The sequence below is a fragment of the Amblyomma maculatum genome, chromosome 1 (assembly GCF_055883805.1).
Source record: "Amblyomma maculatum isolate TAMU_Amacu chromosome 1, ASM5588380v1, whole genome shotgun sequence".
NCBI lineage: Eukaryota > Metazoa > Arthropoda > Arachnida > Ixodida > Ixodidae > Amblyomma > Amblyomma maculatum.
Genome location: NC_139344.1, coordinates 342,044,533 through 342,061,227, shown reverse-complemented (window position 1 = coordinate 342,061,227; position 16,695 = coordinate 342,044,533). Strand labels below are relative to the sequence as shown.

Here is a 16,695-nt window from a genome sequence, read left to right as displayed (position 1 = left end):
TTTATCAAGTTACCAGCGCCCGGAGGGACAACACCCGCAGACAGCTGTTTCGAAACAATTTCAGGAACACTCGGTGTCATTTTTCTCTTTCTCCCCCCGCCCCCAATGTTCATCTTCAATGGATTTCCCTGTAAGCCGTAAAAACCAGTAAAGCATTCTTTTCCACTAGCAGATATCAGTGCACCATCATACACGAGCATCGACTGCTGCGATACTTTCGTATCGCCGTTATTGCATGTAAATTCTTCCCCGACGTCGCCACCCCCAGGCCTGCTTTTTCAGGCTATGTCTACCACACAGGACGTACCAATGGCACGGGGCGACAACGATGAGATGAGCCAAGCGGCATGGTGCGGCGAGCAAGCGCTTTAGGAGGAGACATGCGCCGTGCCATAACTTATCAGGGCGTGCCGGAGCGGCGGCAGCGCCTAGGTTGCGTCGTGTTGTGGGAGAAGAGGGGGCGCATTTAGGCCAACATCCATTCATCACGATGAAGCAGACTCCGGGCTCTGAGCCAAGCCATGCCAAGCCGAGGCAGTGGAGCTTTCTCCCGCAGTATTTCGTCCTCCTCTGTGAGCGTGTTTGCGCAACATTTGAGCGCTCATTGATTCATGAGTTCCAAATTTACGAGCCGCCTCCGACGCGCGGGTGCGTCGGTGTCAGCTATAGTCTTCACGGCTTCCGTGTCCTTTGCCTCGTACCGCCCCATCTCCTGCCCCGAGCCCGCTTTCTTGCGAGCTTCCGTTGCCGATGCTATATAGTTGGGTTTCTGTGACGGTGCGTTCGATCTGCAACGTCGGAACGAGTTTTAGTTGTACGTTTGATGAGCGCAGTCTGTCAGGCCGAAATTTTTCTAAAGGAACACCCATATTCGTACAGAGATAACCAAAGGTCGCAGTTTCAGGGTACTTACACTAGCTTTAACTAAGCTTGACGTGACAACTAATTAAATATTCGAAAATTTGTGCATTAATTTGCATCGTCGCGAGGCCATTCCCGTCCCCCAGATGTAATCAGTCTGGTCGACTTACGTGAAACTGTGACGGCACACGTAATGGAATTTATCTGAGAGAAACCCATTTAGAGATGATGAACTTATCGAAGCCTAGACGATGAATGCGCTCATTGACACTTTCGTTTCGAGCAGATACGCAATACCCTTCGACATCATAGCAGCCCAACGTTCTGTCGACTTTATGGCAGTGGGTCGTGTTGATATCCAGTTTAACGTTATCACAGGATCGGATTCGTCAGGGTATGGACAATTTATTGAGACTTCTCCATATGCATTCATCCGCGATCCAAGTATATCCTCTCAAAGTGGTCCTTGTAATGTCCGCCACATAATGTGAACTCCTAAGCTGTAACTTAAGGCGGGCCTCCCGAGGCACTGTACCTCCTAAGGTGCACCATTTGATGTGGACGTTCTAAGCTGCGCCATTTAATGTATATGTTTTGTAAGGCCCACCTGTTAATGCGACCTTCTTAAGAACCTCTTAAAAGCATTCTTTTACTTCAATTAATCCTCCCTTGTTGCTCTCAGTACACGAGCTTACAACGCTCGCTTGCTAAATGCAGAGCGTGTTCGTCTCAGCCAGGCATACCTCTCCCATGAATTGTGCCTCATGATGCAATGACAGGTGTACGCTATTCACGTTTAGGCCATTCGGTGTGAAATGCTGTCGCAATGAATTTCAGATAATGCGAGTTCAATTCGCTACCAACGTCACACGGTAAGTAGGTGTGCTAGCTGCCAGAGGTGGCATTGGCGTAGTTGCCCCGAATGGCCACATATCTGTCGGTCTTCTGAGGAAACAAACTACGTAATAGCGTTTTAACGACTCGCGCGCGACCAGGCGCTGTGCTCGCGTACGTTGGCGGTCGGACATAGCACTCGTATGCTTGCGCGCTCCTGTGTCTCGGCTGATAGTGCACGCATCGACCCAAGTGACGGTGGCTGGAGATTAATCGCGACTGGAAGGCATTGATCGAACTGCCGCCTGCCAGAAGCAGCCAGTGCTGCCTAACGAGCCGTCCTTCACCCTCACCCTCGTTTTCTCCTCTTCCTTCTCTCCTTACGCGCAGGTGAACCAGTTCTGCGACGAGGACGAGCACCTGCACAACGACCGAGCGCCGACCAAGCAGAATGCGCTGTGCGACTACCGGAGCACGTGGGACGTCATCGCCAACCACGCTGACTTTTACCGAAGGTGATGAGAGAGGGCGTGCGCCGGGCTGGGGCGAAGGTGGCTGGCTCTCGCTGCACCTGAACCTTTCAATATTTCTCTCTTGTACTGCTTCTGACAACAATGTTTTAAATCGGTCCTTTTCGTTCCTTTCCGCTAGTCGGTAACGTTCATAAATACGCGACCCGGGTCATATGTAGGGTCATATGTGCACAAGCCTGCCCTACTGGCATTTTTCTGACCGTGCTTCCTCCACATACACAAGAGTGCAGTGATCAAAGGGAACGGTAGATCCTGAAAAGGGGCAAGGGAAGATAGTAATTAGGTTTGAGACTGAGCGCACGAGCATTTGTATTAAGAGTACGAAAGTAGCAGCTAACTATTTCGCAGCCTTCCATAACATGTTATACATCAAGTTATATGACGAGGTAAGTACGAACGTTAGCCTCACGTGCAAGTTCTTCGGTCTGATACGTCTCGTCACGAGAGCGGAGCAAACCATTCAGAATATGGAACACTTTACTGCGAGCATAACTAAAGCAGTGCAGTCTACGAAAGGAGGCAGCATCTACCAACCAAAACTAGTGTTCCTATAAATGCATCCGCAAGGAGTAAGAAAAAAAAAAACGTAACCTTACTGGCCGCGCCACCTGCGAGAAAGACTGTTCACTTCGGCCTAGGCGCCGCGCTGACCGGGACAATGCAGACGCGGCTTTCTTCGCGGTCGTCTAACCTCCGCCCACTTTGTTGTGAGCCTTCGTCCGGGCACTTTAAAGGTGAAATGGAGCGACGCGGGCCCCGTTCCTTAACTTCGTTTTCTGAGTCCGCCATATTTGAAATCGCCGCCCCGAGGCTGTCGAGAAGACCTCTCGACCGCCCGTTCCGTGTTCGACGCGAAGATTTCTCGGGACATTCTCACTCGCGCCGCGTCTCGCCGCTGGCATTCTGCTCACTCCTCGCGTGCGTTTGTGCGGACAAAGGTGACAATAAGAGGGCACTGCGTTCGAAACGCGAAACGTGGAGACAATATCTCGCTGAACTACCTACCTTCCTTTTCGTTTCCTTTTGTTTTGGTTTTTTTTTTTCCCCTTTTTTTCCTGTCCTAGTTTCGGGCGCTCTCTCTCTCTCTCTTTTTTTTTATCCCTCTCTTCGCGTCGGCTTTGGTTTCTTTTTCCTTTTTTCGTTTCCTTTGCTGGTTCGCGAAGTTCGCAAATCTGATTTTCGCCACTCGCGCGGATAGTGTTGCAGCTGTCGTTTCTGCCGGCGGTGCCGGTGGTTCTTAGCGGTGGCCTTGTCGGCGCTCGCTGTGAGAGGGCGCCACTACACTCCGCGCGCGCGACAAAACACACCCGATGGAACTGTATCAAATTGCGTTTCGCGTCCCTTTTACCTCTTTCTTTCATCGCTACAGCCGCCGATATCGCAGTACTTCTTTTCTTCTCTTCTTCCCCCGCTGCCTCCGCATTCTCCCGCAGCGGAAAAGCCGTCGGTTCTAATCACGAAAACTGCTGTAAAACACCCTGCAGCAAGCGCAGCTCGATATTTAAGTTATTGACGAGCCGTTGCATTCCTCACGTTATAAAAGCATATATACTGGAACGAGAAAAAGTAGAAATGAACGACGACGCAGCTGTCGTTAACTTTTTTTTTTTTTTTATAGTTGCGTGGCGGGCGTCTGGGAGTAGCCTACTACTCAGCACAGCGACATAACCTGACTTAATAACCACAATATAGCGGATGTGCAGGTACTTCCGGTTAACTTTAACGTGCTCGTATCGCGGTTTCCTTCGGTACATATCACATTCGTTCATATTATTTTGCTGTTTGTCACTAAGCCAGCCATTCGAAGCCGTGTGGCACGGCAATAGTGGCAAGCCAACACTTAGACGTCGGTTGTCCCTCTTCTTCTCACTTTAGGAACCAGGCTGGCGAGCGACTGCTGGGAAGGACGCGCTTCCACTACGTCCAGGAAGCTCCCCTGCGCGTCGTCATTGTTGTGCAAGTCAACGCCGCCAGCGGGATCAGGGTGAGCCAACCACTGCTCCACTTGAAGCCCCTCTCACTCTGGTTGGCAATGGCGGAGTTCGGGTCGACAAATTCACCCTTTTCATTGGTGGAGGGTCAGGTCACATTGCGTCATGTTTTTTAATGTCTCATCATGTTATGCCATGAAGAAATGTAGACGAAACAACTGTGTCATTTTTTTTTTTCGTAGACGCCCCAATCGTGCCGTGAGCGCGTTCGTGTATGTGTGAGCGCTTTTGCGTGTGTGTTCACCATTATAATTCGTTATCTGGAGAAAATGCTTGGAAAATGCACAATTTTTGCATATTAAGAGAGGGGTCTGCCTGCCTGTACGAACAGCGCAAAAAGTCGAGGGCAATAACATACAAAGGCACTACAAGTGGCGTGCGACACATAACGCACGACACGGCAGATAGAACGCAACTTACCCTGCGAAGAGAGGACTGCATGCAGTCTCAGCTTCCAGTGCGCCGACCGCACCCGCTTCTTTCAAAGGGCCTGTGAAACGATTTTGAAAGTGTCAATTTGTGCATTATGTGGAGTAAGTGTCACTGAGCGTAGGTCCTCAAAAGTATGCCAATAATTTACAAATTGTGTGTGTGTGTGTGAGTGGGGGGGGGGGGGGGGGGGGGGGGGGGGGGAGGTAGGTTGTTAGGGTACTCAACTGAAAGAAGTCAACTGTCAGCAAGGCCAATTGTACGCTAAGCAGTTGAAGCAGGTTGCAGCAGTAGGCTTTTTCTCTACGTCTTTTTTTCTCCGCCTCTCTCTGGTATACGGGTTCAAGGAGCATCAGAGAATCCGAACCTCAAGCTTGGTGCTCTGCCAATTGAACCAAAATGGCGCTTAGCTACTTGCTTATTAAGGCGAAAGCCTTTATTGCCTCATCGTTGTCGTCAGCAAAAGTGTCATGCTTCTGCGGCGGCTCTAATTGGTCGAAACGGGATGACGTCATGGAGGTCTCGACAAATCACAGCGCACCACCACAGTATGCGCGAATGCGTGCCTTATATGACCATATTTCAATCAACGATTAATTATAATTAATGACTAATGTATAATAATGAATAATTAATGATTAATTACTAATAATGGCTAATGTCTGATTAGTCAATAATAATTATTAATAATGCCTAATCAGTGGCAATTAATTGATTAATTACTAAATAATACCGAGCACCCATAAAATGAACCACACAACAGTAAACGTAGAACAACTGCGAAGAAACAAGGAGCGCGATCTCGTCGTTGCCAAGCGGAATTCACTGAATAAATGCACTCGCAGAATGTGAAAGAGTAGCGCTCGCTTTACTCGTAGCAGCATTCATCGCTACATGCGCAACAGTCGCGTAGCAGAATGCAGCACTCAGGCTTTCGCTTTTCATCACTTTAGTTGCCAAAGTGTCCTCAAATTTTTATTTCACCTTTCAGCCATAAAATGATTACAGTAGAATTTCCCAGCTTCAGCACAAATTAAATAGAATAGGAATATTTCCTTATATTATCCTGATTTTGTTGACTGTTGGCTTCTTGGACATGTGCGTCATAACGAGTCCCTCATTTACGAAGTTTTAGTTCCGGGTCACTCACAGCGCGCAGCTAGAGCCCCTTTGCCACCGTGTCGCATTCATCGGCCACGTTGCTCGGAAGGCCGGCTGCCTGCGCCCGTAAAGCCCCTGCGCCCGCAGTCGCGCGCGCCCTCTAGTTTCCGGTCGCCCCCGCCGCCGCCATTACTCGGACAGGCTGTTTGCGCACGTCCGCCGCGGCAAACAAGCGCTTCGCCCGCCTGCTCTCCTTTTGCCGGCGTCAGCTCTGCGGACAGCCACCACCTTTTGTTTCGCTAATTAGGCTCACCGCGAATCAAAGTGCTCGCTCATCGCGTTCCTTCCTCAGAAAAGCCAGCGGGGGAAAAAAAAAAAGGAAAGGCAGCTAGCAGTGTGGGCTCAAAAGGAAAGGTGGAACGTAGGCGGCAGGTGGCACGCAAGAAAAACATCATAGGAGCCGCGCGGCAAACCCGTGCCGCGCACGCCCAATTAGTACCTGCTATGGTCGTGTCCTTCTCCCCTCCTCCTGAGCCCGTCCTCTTCACCCGTTCTTTGGTTGTCCCAGGACACGATCGTGAATGATGTTTTTTCGTGCTCTGTGCACTTGCCGCTCCTGGTGTGCATTTAAGGTCCGGGGGCGTCCTTCGCGCGCACTTCCCTCTGTTTCGCGATGCTTGCGAAAAGAAATGAAACAGAACAAACAAAAAAATCTTGTGTCTTCTCGCTCTCGTTTCGCTGTGCACTCGAGAGATTTTCTGTAGGAGCTCTCTGGTCCGTTACGCAACGCGTACTGAAGTTCAGTGCGGCCGCCACGGCGCGCCTTAACCAACCTCGTCTGGGGGCAGCGGGTGGATGAGCACTGAGGGCGCACTGCCCTCGTCTTTTCTTGCTTTTAATTTTTTTTTCCTCGCAGGGCTGGCAGCAGTATGCCATTGTTGAAGCCCCTTCCCTCTCCTCTCTCTTTCTCTTCCTTCTTCCGTTGTCTCGAAAGCACCGGCCGAGGTTATTTGTATTCTCCCAGCTCCTTACAGATTCGGCCTCTAATTCGTCCGCTCGTTGCGACCAGGCCTAACGCTCTCCGGATCATTACGTGAATCGCAGCGCGGCCTGCCCTTTTATTTTTATTTCGATAATTCGCTGCTTTTTTTCTTTCTCTCCCTGTGTCGTTTCCCCCATTCTCTTTTTCATTGTCCGCAAATCTGGGAAGAACTATTGCTCAATTTCCGTTTTTCTACGTGTCCCGTTTTACCTCCCCGCCCCCCTTCCTCCCCTCCCGTTTTTTTTTTTTGCGACTCTCCCGTTCATCATCATCATCATCAGCCTGACTATACCCACTGCAGGGCGAAGGCCTCTCCCATATTTCTCCACTTAAACTTTCCCGTTACGCAGTCCCAACCAACTCGACAACTCATTGCTGGAATCGGCATACGGCCGCACCTTCTTCGCGCTTCTTTCCTCAACCGCACTCTTCCTTGAACGCTGGTACTTCGACCCGACCCTCGGCTATTGACTGTCGCACCCCTTTCCCTGCGGGGCACGCTTAAGAAAGGAAGAGGAAGAGATTGCATGCAGAGGATCAGAGAGAGCGCTGGCCACCCTCGCCAGACGACGATGGCAGCAGCGGCGCCTCAACAATCGCGCGCCCATCTCGGAGCCTATAATTGGACCCCCCGGACCTTCTTGCAAGCACGGCGGGAGAAATCCCGCCGCGAACGTACCGCTCTCCTTTGTGTCCCTTCTGTTTTTCCTTTCGAGTGCGATCACCACTGCTCCAAGGCTCGCCGCGTCGTTGGTCGCTGCTGTTGCCGCTGCTGATGGTGGTCTTGCTGCTGATGATGATGATGTTTCTACTACTTTCTCCGAGAAAGAGCTAGAGAGAAATACTCTTCCGCTCTGTTTCGCCATCGGCTTCGATCGGATATTGTCTTTCTTTCAGTAGCCCGCGCGCGGATGCGTGGGCGAGAGACTCTCCTGCCAAGATGTCTTTTTTTACAGCGGCTCCAAATTAGCGGCAAATGAATAGACTCGGTTGAATCGGCCTTACAGCATTGAAGTAAGGGAAAGAGGGTGGAATAGGGTCATAAAGCTAGTCATTGTTCCATCTTGTATTTGTTTTCATCTCCGGGGCATTGCTTAGGCTGACAGTGACAGCTTGCTTTTCTGGCTTTCTTGCCGTTTTACATAAAGCGGGTCATTTATTATAGTCTGATGCTTTCTTTTTTTCATTGAGGGCATACGGAAGTGCCCTTCAAATAGTATATTTATTGTAAAGAAGACGAAGAAGAAACAACCCTGCGGCATCACCATCGCCACCATCGCTGGTCTCCGGCGCCCATCTCTCTCGCGCTGAAGCTGTTCCCTGCGGCTGGTATTTCGATCCCTCTGTGCCCGAGTTACTGCCAGCGCTAGACGTTCAGGCCATCTATTAAATCCACATTTCATTATAAGTATTTTCATGTATTCCCGGGTGGTTTATGCAATTGACTAGCTTATAAGTATTAACAAACGCGCGAGCCATATATGGGACAGTAAACAATAGTCGTTTTAGCGTACAGGCAAGAACTAGCGTGAATAAATGTGCAAAAATTATAACAAATGAACGTGCGTTAGCATGTTTATGTCGATAATAAACGAGGTAACGCTGGCCTGGCAAAAAGGCAGCATGGCGTCTTTTGAAAAGTGTAGGAGCAAGAAAAGAATCTAGACACAAAAGAAGTCCATGGTCACTAATTCAACAGCGTTTCAAAAATTTCGTCTAAGGAACACCCATCATCAGAATTTAAACTATCTTACCAATTATATTTTTGATTATTTACATCAATTAAGCGTAAGTAATGCTAATCAGAAAATTACCATTTTATCAGCGAAAGCATTATAAACAACTAAAGAATGTTGTTTTTCTACAGCATAAGTATCGCTTATCTTCGCTGCAAATTTGCTTACTAAAAACAGTTAAAAGATGAGGTCAGTATGGATGCATACACACAAAGTAATTGTAGGTTTCAGTTTTCTTTATTTTTATTTTTCCTCTCTACCAATATTTGCTTTCACCTCCGTGGACAAACACAACTAAATCGATCGAATTATTGATTTTCTGGCGTTTCGTGCTGTTGAATACAGATATGGGCTTCGCCGCATAATCGCTCTCCCATCTCGCGATTAGGAAATCCGGTTTGCTGCGCTAATAGTGCGGTTAATTGTCTAACTCCGGGGAGGAATTACAACGAAAGAAAGAAGAAAGAGTACGGTCACATCTACAACAAAGGAAACTTGCACGTTTATTCAACAAATGGAAAGGCAAGGGTTAATGAGCGTGGACCGACGATGAGGCGCGGACCGCAGGAAAATCGCGCGAAGGCGAGCAAGCACACTTGACACGTGCCTACGTGGAAGTTGGGGGCGAGAGTCCGGGTAATTAACGAGGTCACACTTTGTCACCCGGCTCCCCCATTCAACTCTCGTGCAGCTCTTTTCCCTCGTCTGTGCCCGCTTCCTCGCGCTATCTAAATCACCACCAGAAATAATTAAGCGTCCCTCGCATTCGCACCCCCGTTTCACGTTTCATTTCCCTTTTGACACTTCCGCGCGGTGACATTTCTATTCCCCTGTTCTCCGATCCCGCGAATGTGATGTCTCAAATACTGTGCAATGTAACGATTGCGTTTATATGTGTAAACGAAGCTCATTCTACCGAAGCTAGCAGCTAAAGAAACCCTGTTTTCTCAAACATTTTGTGCCTAAAAAGAAAGGCAAGACATTAAGTCTGGTATAAATAAACAACCGTGTTTCACTGTTGGGAATTGTCCAGTCGACCATCTGACGTGAAGTTTCCATTTAAATGGCATGTACAGCCGTGAGCAAAAGTGGTATAAACCACTTAGCCGGTGGCAGAGCTCAAGAAAACTCCATCTAAACGCTATTTAGCGACAGGGACAGTGACAGCGACACATGCATGCAGATAAAATGGGGCACCGCCAGGATTGCATTCATCCCAGATAGATCTTGCTAGATGACGTTAGTTTTCTCTGTTTTCCCGAGCTCCGTCATCGGCTAAGTGTTGTGTACCACTTTTGCTCACGACTGTACGTTCGACGACGCGCTCCCAATTTATAGCGGTTGTATAATCCAGAGGAAGCTCCTCCGTACAAGGCGCCTCGTTATGATCAAGCCACCACACCAGTGCGTGTCCCTTATTACCCGCCGCTGTACATAGCGCCTTGATGCGCGCTCCGAGTCTCGCACTCTCCGCCAACCATATCAGGAAATGAAAACGCGTTACAGCTGCCGTGTTTCACTGGTGGTGGTCCCCTATCTCGCTGTCCACGCGAGACGCATTTCACCCGACGTTCCCAGCTAACAAGATAGTCCGGTTGGCCAGGCGTGTCAAGTTGACTGGACGTGACCAACTGACCAAGCTTAACCGGTTGACTGCACATGTCCAGATGACAAAATGCGCCCGGCCAGTTAAGCGCTACTCCCTGGACAAAGGGGTCTGTCTGATTGAACATACACATCTACCGTGTTTTCGCGATTCTAAGCAACCCCCTTTTTTGCGAGGAAGAGCACATAGACAAGGCTGCTAGCGCGCTTGCTCGCTCAGTCGCAGAACCGGAGCCGTCGGTGTCACTAAGTGGTGCGGCGTCCGCAGCGCGATATCCAGCTTCTTGTGTTGCTGCGTTCCGAAACTACACGACAGCTAACGACCCCGATAACTCTGTCAGCTTGTTGTCACGTGGACCCTGGTATCAGCTGCCATTCGGTGGAGCTCGGCAGGTTTCGCAGGTATCGCGGACTCGCGTTGCATTGTTTGGAGCCGGCTGGTTGGGAGTCGTAACGGAAGTTAGAATGAGTTTGAGAAGGGCTGCCGCGGCTGTAACTTCAAGCGAACTGTAATCGCGTATTTTTCATATCTAAGGACCCTCTCTCCTCACTTTCGACATCGCGATTGTGGAAAAGGAAGGGGGTGGGGATGCTTAGAACTGAATAGATATGGTATAGTTGAAGCAACGCTTTGTGCATGGATGAACATAGAAGGAATGAAAACCTTGCATTGGGATATAAGGTTTTTGAGCTAAACGATGTGGTAACATTTTATCTGTGTCCAGATGCGAACACTTTGAAGAAAAGTGGTCCGCTGAAGAAGCGTGTGAATAATATAGATAATCAGCTTATCTTAGGTGGTAGGAATACATATATTTATTTTATTTATGAATGTCGGTACTAATTGTCACCAGCAAAACATTTTGTAGACAACTATGCCAGCACATACTTATCAAGTCGTATGGGCATCAGTAGTTAGTATATGTGTCCTTCAGCCAAGGATGTTAGAAGCTAAGCACTAACTATGTATTTTTGCTGGAGTATTATTTAGTACTATTGTCTCAGTGTTATTCTGAACATTTAGTGGCTCAGGAGTCGCAGTCGAAAAATAAAGGCCGCTCTAAATTAGTTGTTACCTCGTAATGAACATTTCCGCCCACGGGACCAACAAACAGGAGAAAGACTCCGAGCTTTAATCTTGGGAAATCAGCGAAGAAAAGCCCTTTGCGTTGACTGGGTTCATACGACAAACGCCAACCATTTTTGAAACGCAGACTTCTTCGTGCGACAAGTGGGCTTTGTTGCATTAATAGTAGTTTTGCAACAAAACCAGCTTTACAGGCGAACTGAGCTAGCTGTTGCGGCATCGTTCGCGGTCTCCTCAGGCCGCAAGGCTGATTTTCCGCACTCTGATTCAATAGTCCCAAAGCATAAGCAAAGCGATAACATATTTATGCAGATGCAATTTCAATCGCGATCTTCAATATTTTAATGCTACCCTCTGTATTCCAGTTCTCTCCGAGGGATGGCTACTATATTAGTCGCTTTCTGGGCGAAATTTTCGTTAGTAAACGGTAATATTTTTTTAGTGTGTAGGCACACGGATAAAATAAATTGTCTTTTGTTCCTCACACTTTTTATATTTTAATTAATTAGGAGCCTCTTTCTTGTACTGTCATATACTCAATGATTATCATCAAGAACTTGCTTTTCTCGATATCATAGCTGCATGATTCTTCCAACCTGGTCCCTAGCGTTTGAGTAGCGTACCTGCTTAGTTTCAGGGAACGCGGTGGAAGATATTAAGGACAGCATTCGGTTTTCGGATTTAAATGCGCGTCTTGTTAATTTTTCACGTTATGCCCATTACATTGAAACTAACGGCTAAGGTTAACGCCCGCTTTGGAGGCTATATAAGGTGCAACAAATTTTGCACCAAAAAAAGTTTCTAAGGACGATTATGGTACTTCCCAATGAGAAATTTAAGCATTATGTACCTCGAATACATATATTTTTTATTAATGAATGTCGGTGCTAATTGCCACCATCAAAACCTTTTGTCGACAACTATACCAGCACATACTTAAAAATCGCATGGACGTCAGTCGCTCATTGAGCCAAGCATGTTTAGAAGGTAAGCACTAATGTATTCATGCTGACGTATTATATATATATATATATATATATATATATATATATATATATATATATATATATATATATATATATGCCATAATGGACACATTGCCATGTGTAATGCTCTCACTAAAATGCACACACACACACATATATATATATATATATATATATATATATATATATATATATATATATATATATATATATATATATATATATATATATATATATATATATATATATATGTGTGTGTGTGTGTGTGTGTGTGTGTGTGTGTGTGTGTGTGTGTGTGTGTGTGTGTGTGTGTGTGTGTGTGTGTGTGTGTGTGTGTGTGTGTGTGTGTGTGCATTTTATGTGCAGAATTATGTGCATTTTAGTGAGAGCATTACACATGGCAATGTGTCCATTCTGACCTTTTATATTACTTTTTGTCCTTCGTTCTACATTTTGTTTGAATTCACCTATTTTTTATTCCTTGCTCAGCGCGCCGAAAGGGCAGCAGGAACAAGACTCGTGTCGATAAAAACTTTCTCCTGGCCTAAGTATACGCCGAAACGATAAGCGAGTAGCTACCTACGGCGGCCACGAAGTTAGGACCCTCCATTCAACATTTCGTTTTCTTTCTTTTTTCTTTATTTTTTCAGGCGCGACACTCAAGCATACAAATAAGCAAAAGGAAAAAAAGAACATGCGCGGAGTCGTTCCTGTCTCCACCTTGTCCACATTCTCTTTCCGAACGGACCTGCGAAAACAGAAGCGATGCCTAGGCAAGCGCCGCGCTCTGCGAACTCCTGATAAGACGCCGCTCCGGGCGTCAGAGACCCGCGAACAAAAAGGAATCAGAAATGTTGCCATATTCGCCATTTCTGTTCACATTTTTTTTTTATCCCCCCCCCCCCCCCCGTTTTTTTTTTCCCCGTGGGTCTTTAGGGCACTTCTTTTTTTTTTTTTTTTTTTTTTTGCTTCAGCGTGCCGGGGGGTATGAGCTCGAGAAATATTTAAAATTACGAATCGTGTTTCTTCTTTGTTGGCGTCTTCTCACACACTGAGTACGCTGACACGAGTGCGAGAGGCTCAATTTCTTAAGAAGTTACCTCCGCGCATGATTGATGTCGGGCTGTGCATCCTTTTGCCTTTGCCGCTTTCGTCACCATCATCATCTTGTTGATGTCACTTCTGAGTAGCTGTGCGTGCGTGCGTGCGTACGTGCATGAGAACGTCTGTCCGCTCACTGTCTTGCTCCCGCTCGACTACTACAGTTGGGCGTGCCCCCCCCCCCCCTCCTCCTCCTCCTCCTCTTCCTCCTCCTCCTTCCTTTTCATTGTGTCGCGGCTCCGAGGAAGAACCAGAAAAAAAGAGGCCAGTAGAGGGCTGTGGTGTGGAGTAATATTTTACTACAGAGCGCCCTATCGGCGGGAGCAGCGACGAGACGGTGTCGGACGAAGGATCGGCGCGAGCTTTTTAAGCTCGTCTGTCTTTTATCATATAGCAGATAAAAGTGTGACCTGGTCACTTTTTAGAAACCGCTTACGTCCATTAAAATTTACTGAATCCGTACTGTAGTGTGCCTCAAGTTCGTAGACGGTGCCGTAATTCAATGTTTTGGCCCTATTGTGTTTTTAATGCAGGAAAATTAGGAGGATGATTGAGTCCCAATAGCGTCTTGAACGCCGCCTTTTCATTCCGCGAATTTTTGATACTTTTTTGTTGAAGCTTGTTTTTGGGGAGAAAAGGAAGGCGCAGTATATGTTCAAACCTTCTAGGTGAATGCCTACAGTTGCAATGAACGGCATACAATTGGAGGTACGTACATACGTCGTTGGTTTGAATCTCTATCGAAAACCACCATCCAGCTTCACTAGCAGATGGATGCTAAATGGGAAACGAAATGGTGTGGTGCCATCCTGAACGCTGCACAAAAGAACTGTTGCGTCAGGATATCGATAAGAAATCGAGTGCGTATTTTTTTTTTCCGACATGTATTTTTTTAAGAGTTTCTCGAAACTAGGGTTCGGCGACGGCTATTCTCACAACGATCTCGATGCGTTACTTGTATTAAGGCGTTAATGGCTCTTGTGTCGTGGACAAAGTGTGTCCCGCTTTTGCGGCGGCTGTCGCGTGGCGTTCCTTGGCGCGCGTTCAAATGTGGGATTGCAGATGGCAGGAACGCTAGACAAGATAAGACATCTCAGGCTTTCGCCTTTCACTACTTTACTCACTAAAGTCCCTCGCAATTTTTGTATTGTGGGGTCTGAGAGCCAGGTTTCGCCGCACTAAATTTACGAACGCTGGATTACAAGCCTCGTTTCAGCTTGTGCTAATGACAATAAAGAGCTGCCGTGCATAGGGGAGGGGGGCGGGGGAGGGTTGGATCCGCATGGCATAATACGGGAGGGAGGTGCTGGGTTCGATTCCTAAAACGGCCGGGTACCTTTGTACCTGCTGGCCTTCCAACGGGTACAAGGTCTCCTCCGGCCTGGTACTTGGCTCTTCTGGGGTGAAATATTTCGATAAAGGGTCTTGGGCCAAACCGTTGATCCAGGATCAACGCTCGATTCTGCCATCTATGCACAAGACGAAGTTATTTGTTTACTTATTTATTTATTTTAAAATCTAAAAGGTTTGAGAAATACAGGTTCAAATGGTGTCCCCTCACCTCAACTACCTTTTCCAAGAGTGACCACTTGCCCGCCTTTCGTAACCGTAGACAGCATACATGGTAACGTCGTTAGAAGGGTAGGTTAGCTATGTTAAGTCCTGGAGTTGTCGGTTCTGTATTTTTGTCGTTTTAGCTCTCTACAGAAACCAACAAAATCCAGGTGCAGCTTTGTTTCCTTTCTTTTTAAAAGGGAGTCTTAGTCAACAGAGTAATAGTCAACACCGAGGAGGATTGGGTCACGTTACCCCGCTACTTTTCCATTTTCTCCGCTCTTTCTCCTCAGATACAAATGAGTAGCAGGCACAGGAGCAGGAAAAGTCATTTTGTATCCGTCTCTCGAAAGGCGACTTCTCGTGACTTTCTGGTATACGACTCTTTCTGTCCATCTTATGCTCTCTCTCTCTCTCTCTCTCTCTCTCTCTCTCTCTCTCTCTCTCTCTCTCTCTCTCTCTCTCTCTCTCTCTCTCTCTCTCTCAACCTGTCTTTTGTAAAACCTTCAAGCGCGTTTTATGTTGGCTCGCTTGGCGCTTGACGATAAGAAATCGTTTTTTCTTTGCTTTCGCAACGTGCATCAGGCGACTAGGAAAGGTGCTAGCGAACGAACGGCATACCAGAAGAACGTCGGTGATTAAATTTTAAATTAACCGTCCTCTTCTCGCCACGTCGCCTCATTTTCCTCTTTTTCGTCGTAAGCGTAGTTTTTGTTCATTTTAATCGTTTTCCTCTCTGGCGGGTGCCTTTCCTTTCGCCTACACCTTGTCGACGCCGCCGCCAAATGTGCGCCACCGTCTCGACAAGTTGATATCGCCGTTTTCGACTTCTGTTGTTCTGTCTATCGCTATATCGTTCTGTGCTCGTCTTCTCGTCGTTTGAATAGGTCGGCTGCATGTTCCTCGACTGGGGAGCAGGCACAAGATAGGAAAGGGGTGAGAAGGAGTGCTACAGAGAGCCCGCGACGCCGCCTCGCTCTGCTCGACTAACAATGCGCTTGTCATGTTCAGAAGCGCTCTTCTTGTGCTGCTGCTGCCGCCACGAGTGCTCTTCGAGCCTTCGTCGTCGCCGTCTGTCGGCGTCGCTGGCCGGAAACGATTTCCTGGGGAGTTTTTGTCCCTTACATTCCCCCTTCGTTCCCGTGCATTTCTCCCTGCCCGCGTTCCGCTCGTGTAGTTCGGGTCGCAAGCGCGTTTTCGCGCGGAAGAAAATCTCAAGCATGTGTTTGTTACTGTTTGTGCGTGTGTGTGCTTGCCGGCTCTTCCTTGCGTGCGTGCGTGTGCGCGTGTTTAAAGAAGCGTGGAACAAAGCGTGAGCTGCAGGAAGGGAGTGGATGAAGAAGGGGAAGAATGGCTCGCCTGCGCTTGTTGTCCCATTTATGCGTTTAACGTACGCACACAGTTCGTTGTTGTTACCAGCGTTTTCTTTTTTTTTTTCTTTTTTTTTTTTTTTTTGTTAACTGGTTTTATCCTATCGTCTCCGGCTGACCGGTCATGCTTGATTACTGTTTTCTAATGTGCGCAGTTTTCCTTTAACACGTGCAAAGCTGCGCTTTTCTTTTCAAAGCGTGTGTTCGTTTGAGTGCAGAGGTCTATACGTTTTTTATGTGTAACCTTGGGGGGCACATTGCAGTGGGAAAAAAAAGGAAGGACATGACCCACAGATTACTCGCAAGCATGCTGCCTACCGCCTTATTTGCGAACGAACCGAAGTGCCTGATGTCTAATATCCAGCTATTACTATCCTTCACACTGATCTGCTCAATATGAATAGGAATTTCAACGAAAGTAAGCTTTATTCCAGGCCTTACGAGTTGGTTGTTTTACTGTATTGA

The 16,695-nt window shown here is 47.5% G+C and overlaps 1 protein-coding gene across 1 annotated transcript in view; it reads left to right on the top strand.

The window, feature by feature from the left end:
• The window catches only part of LOC146207616 (calcium-activated chloride channel regulator 2-like), a 451,425-nt gene that overhangs the window by 410,724 nt on the left and 24,006 nt on the right, over window positions 1-16,695 (top strand). Inside the window, exons 7-8 of the mRNA XM_084589185.1 lie at window positions 2,086-2,210; window positions 4,104-4,212. Coding sequence (XP_084445311.1) covers window positions 2,086-2,210; window positions 4,104-4,212 — 234 coding nt within the window. The remainder of the gene's footprint in view (window positions 1-2,085; window positions 2,211-4,103; window positions 4,213-16,695) is intronic.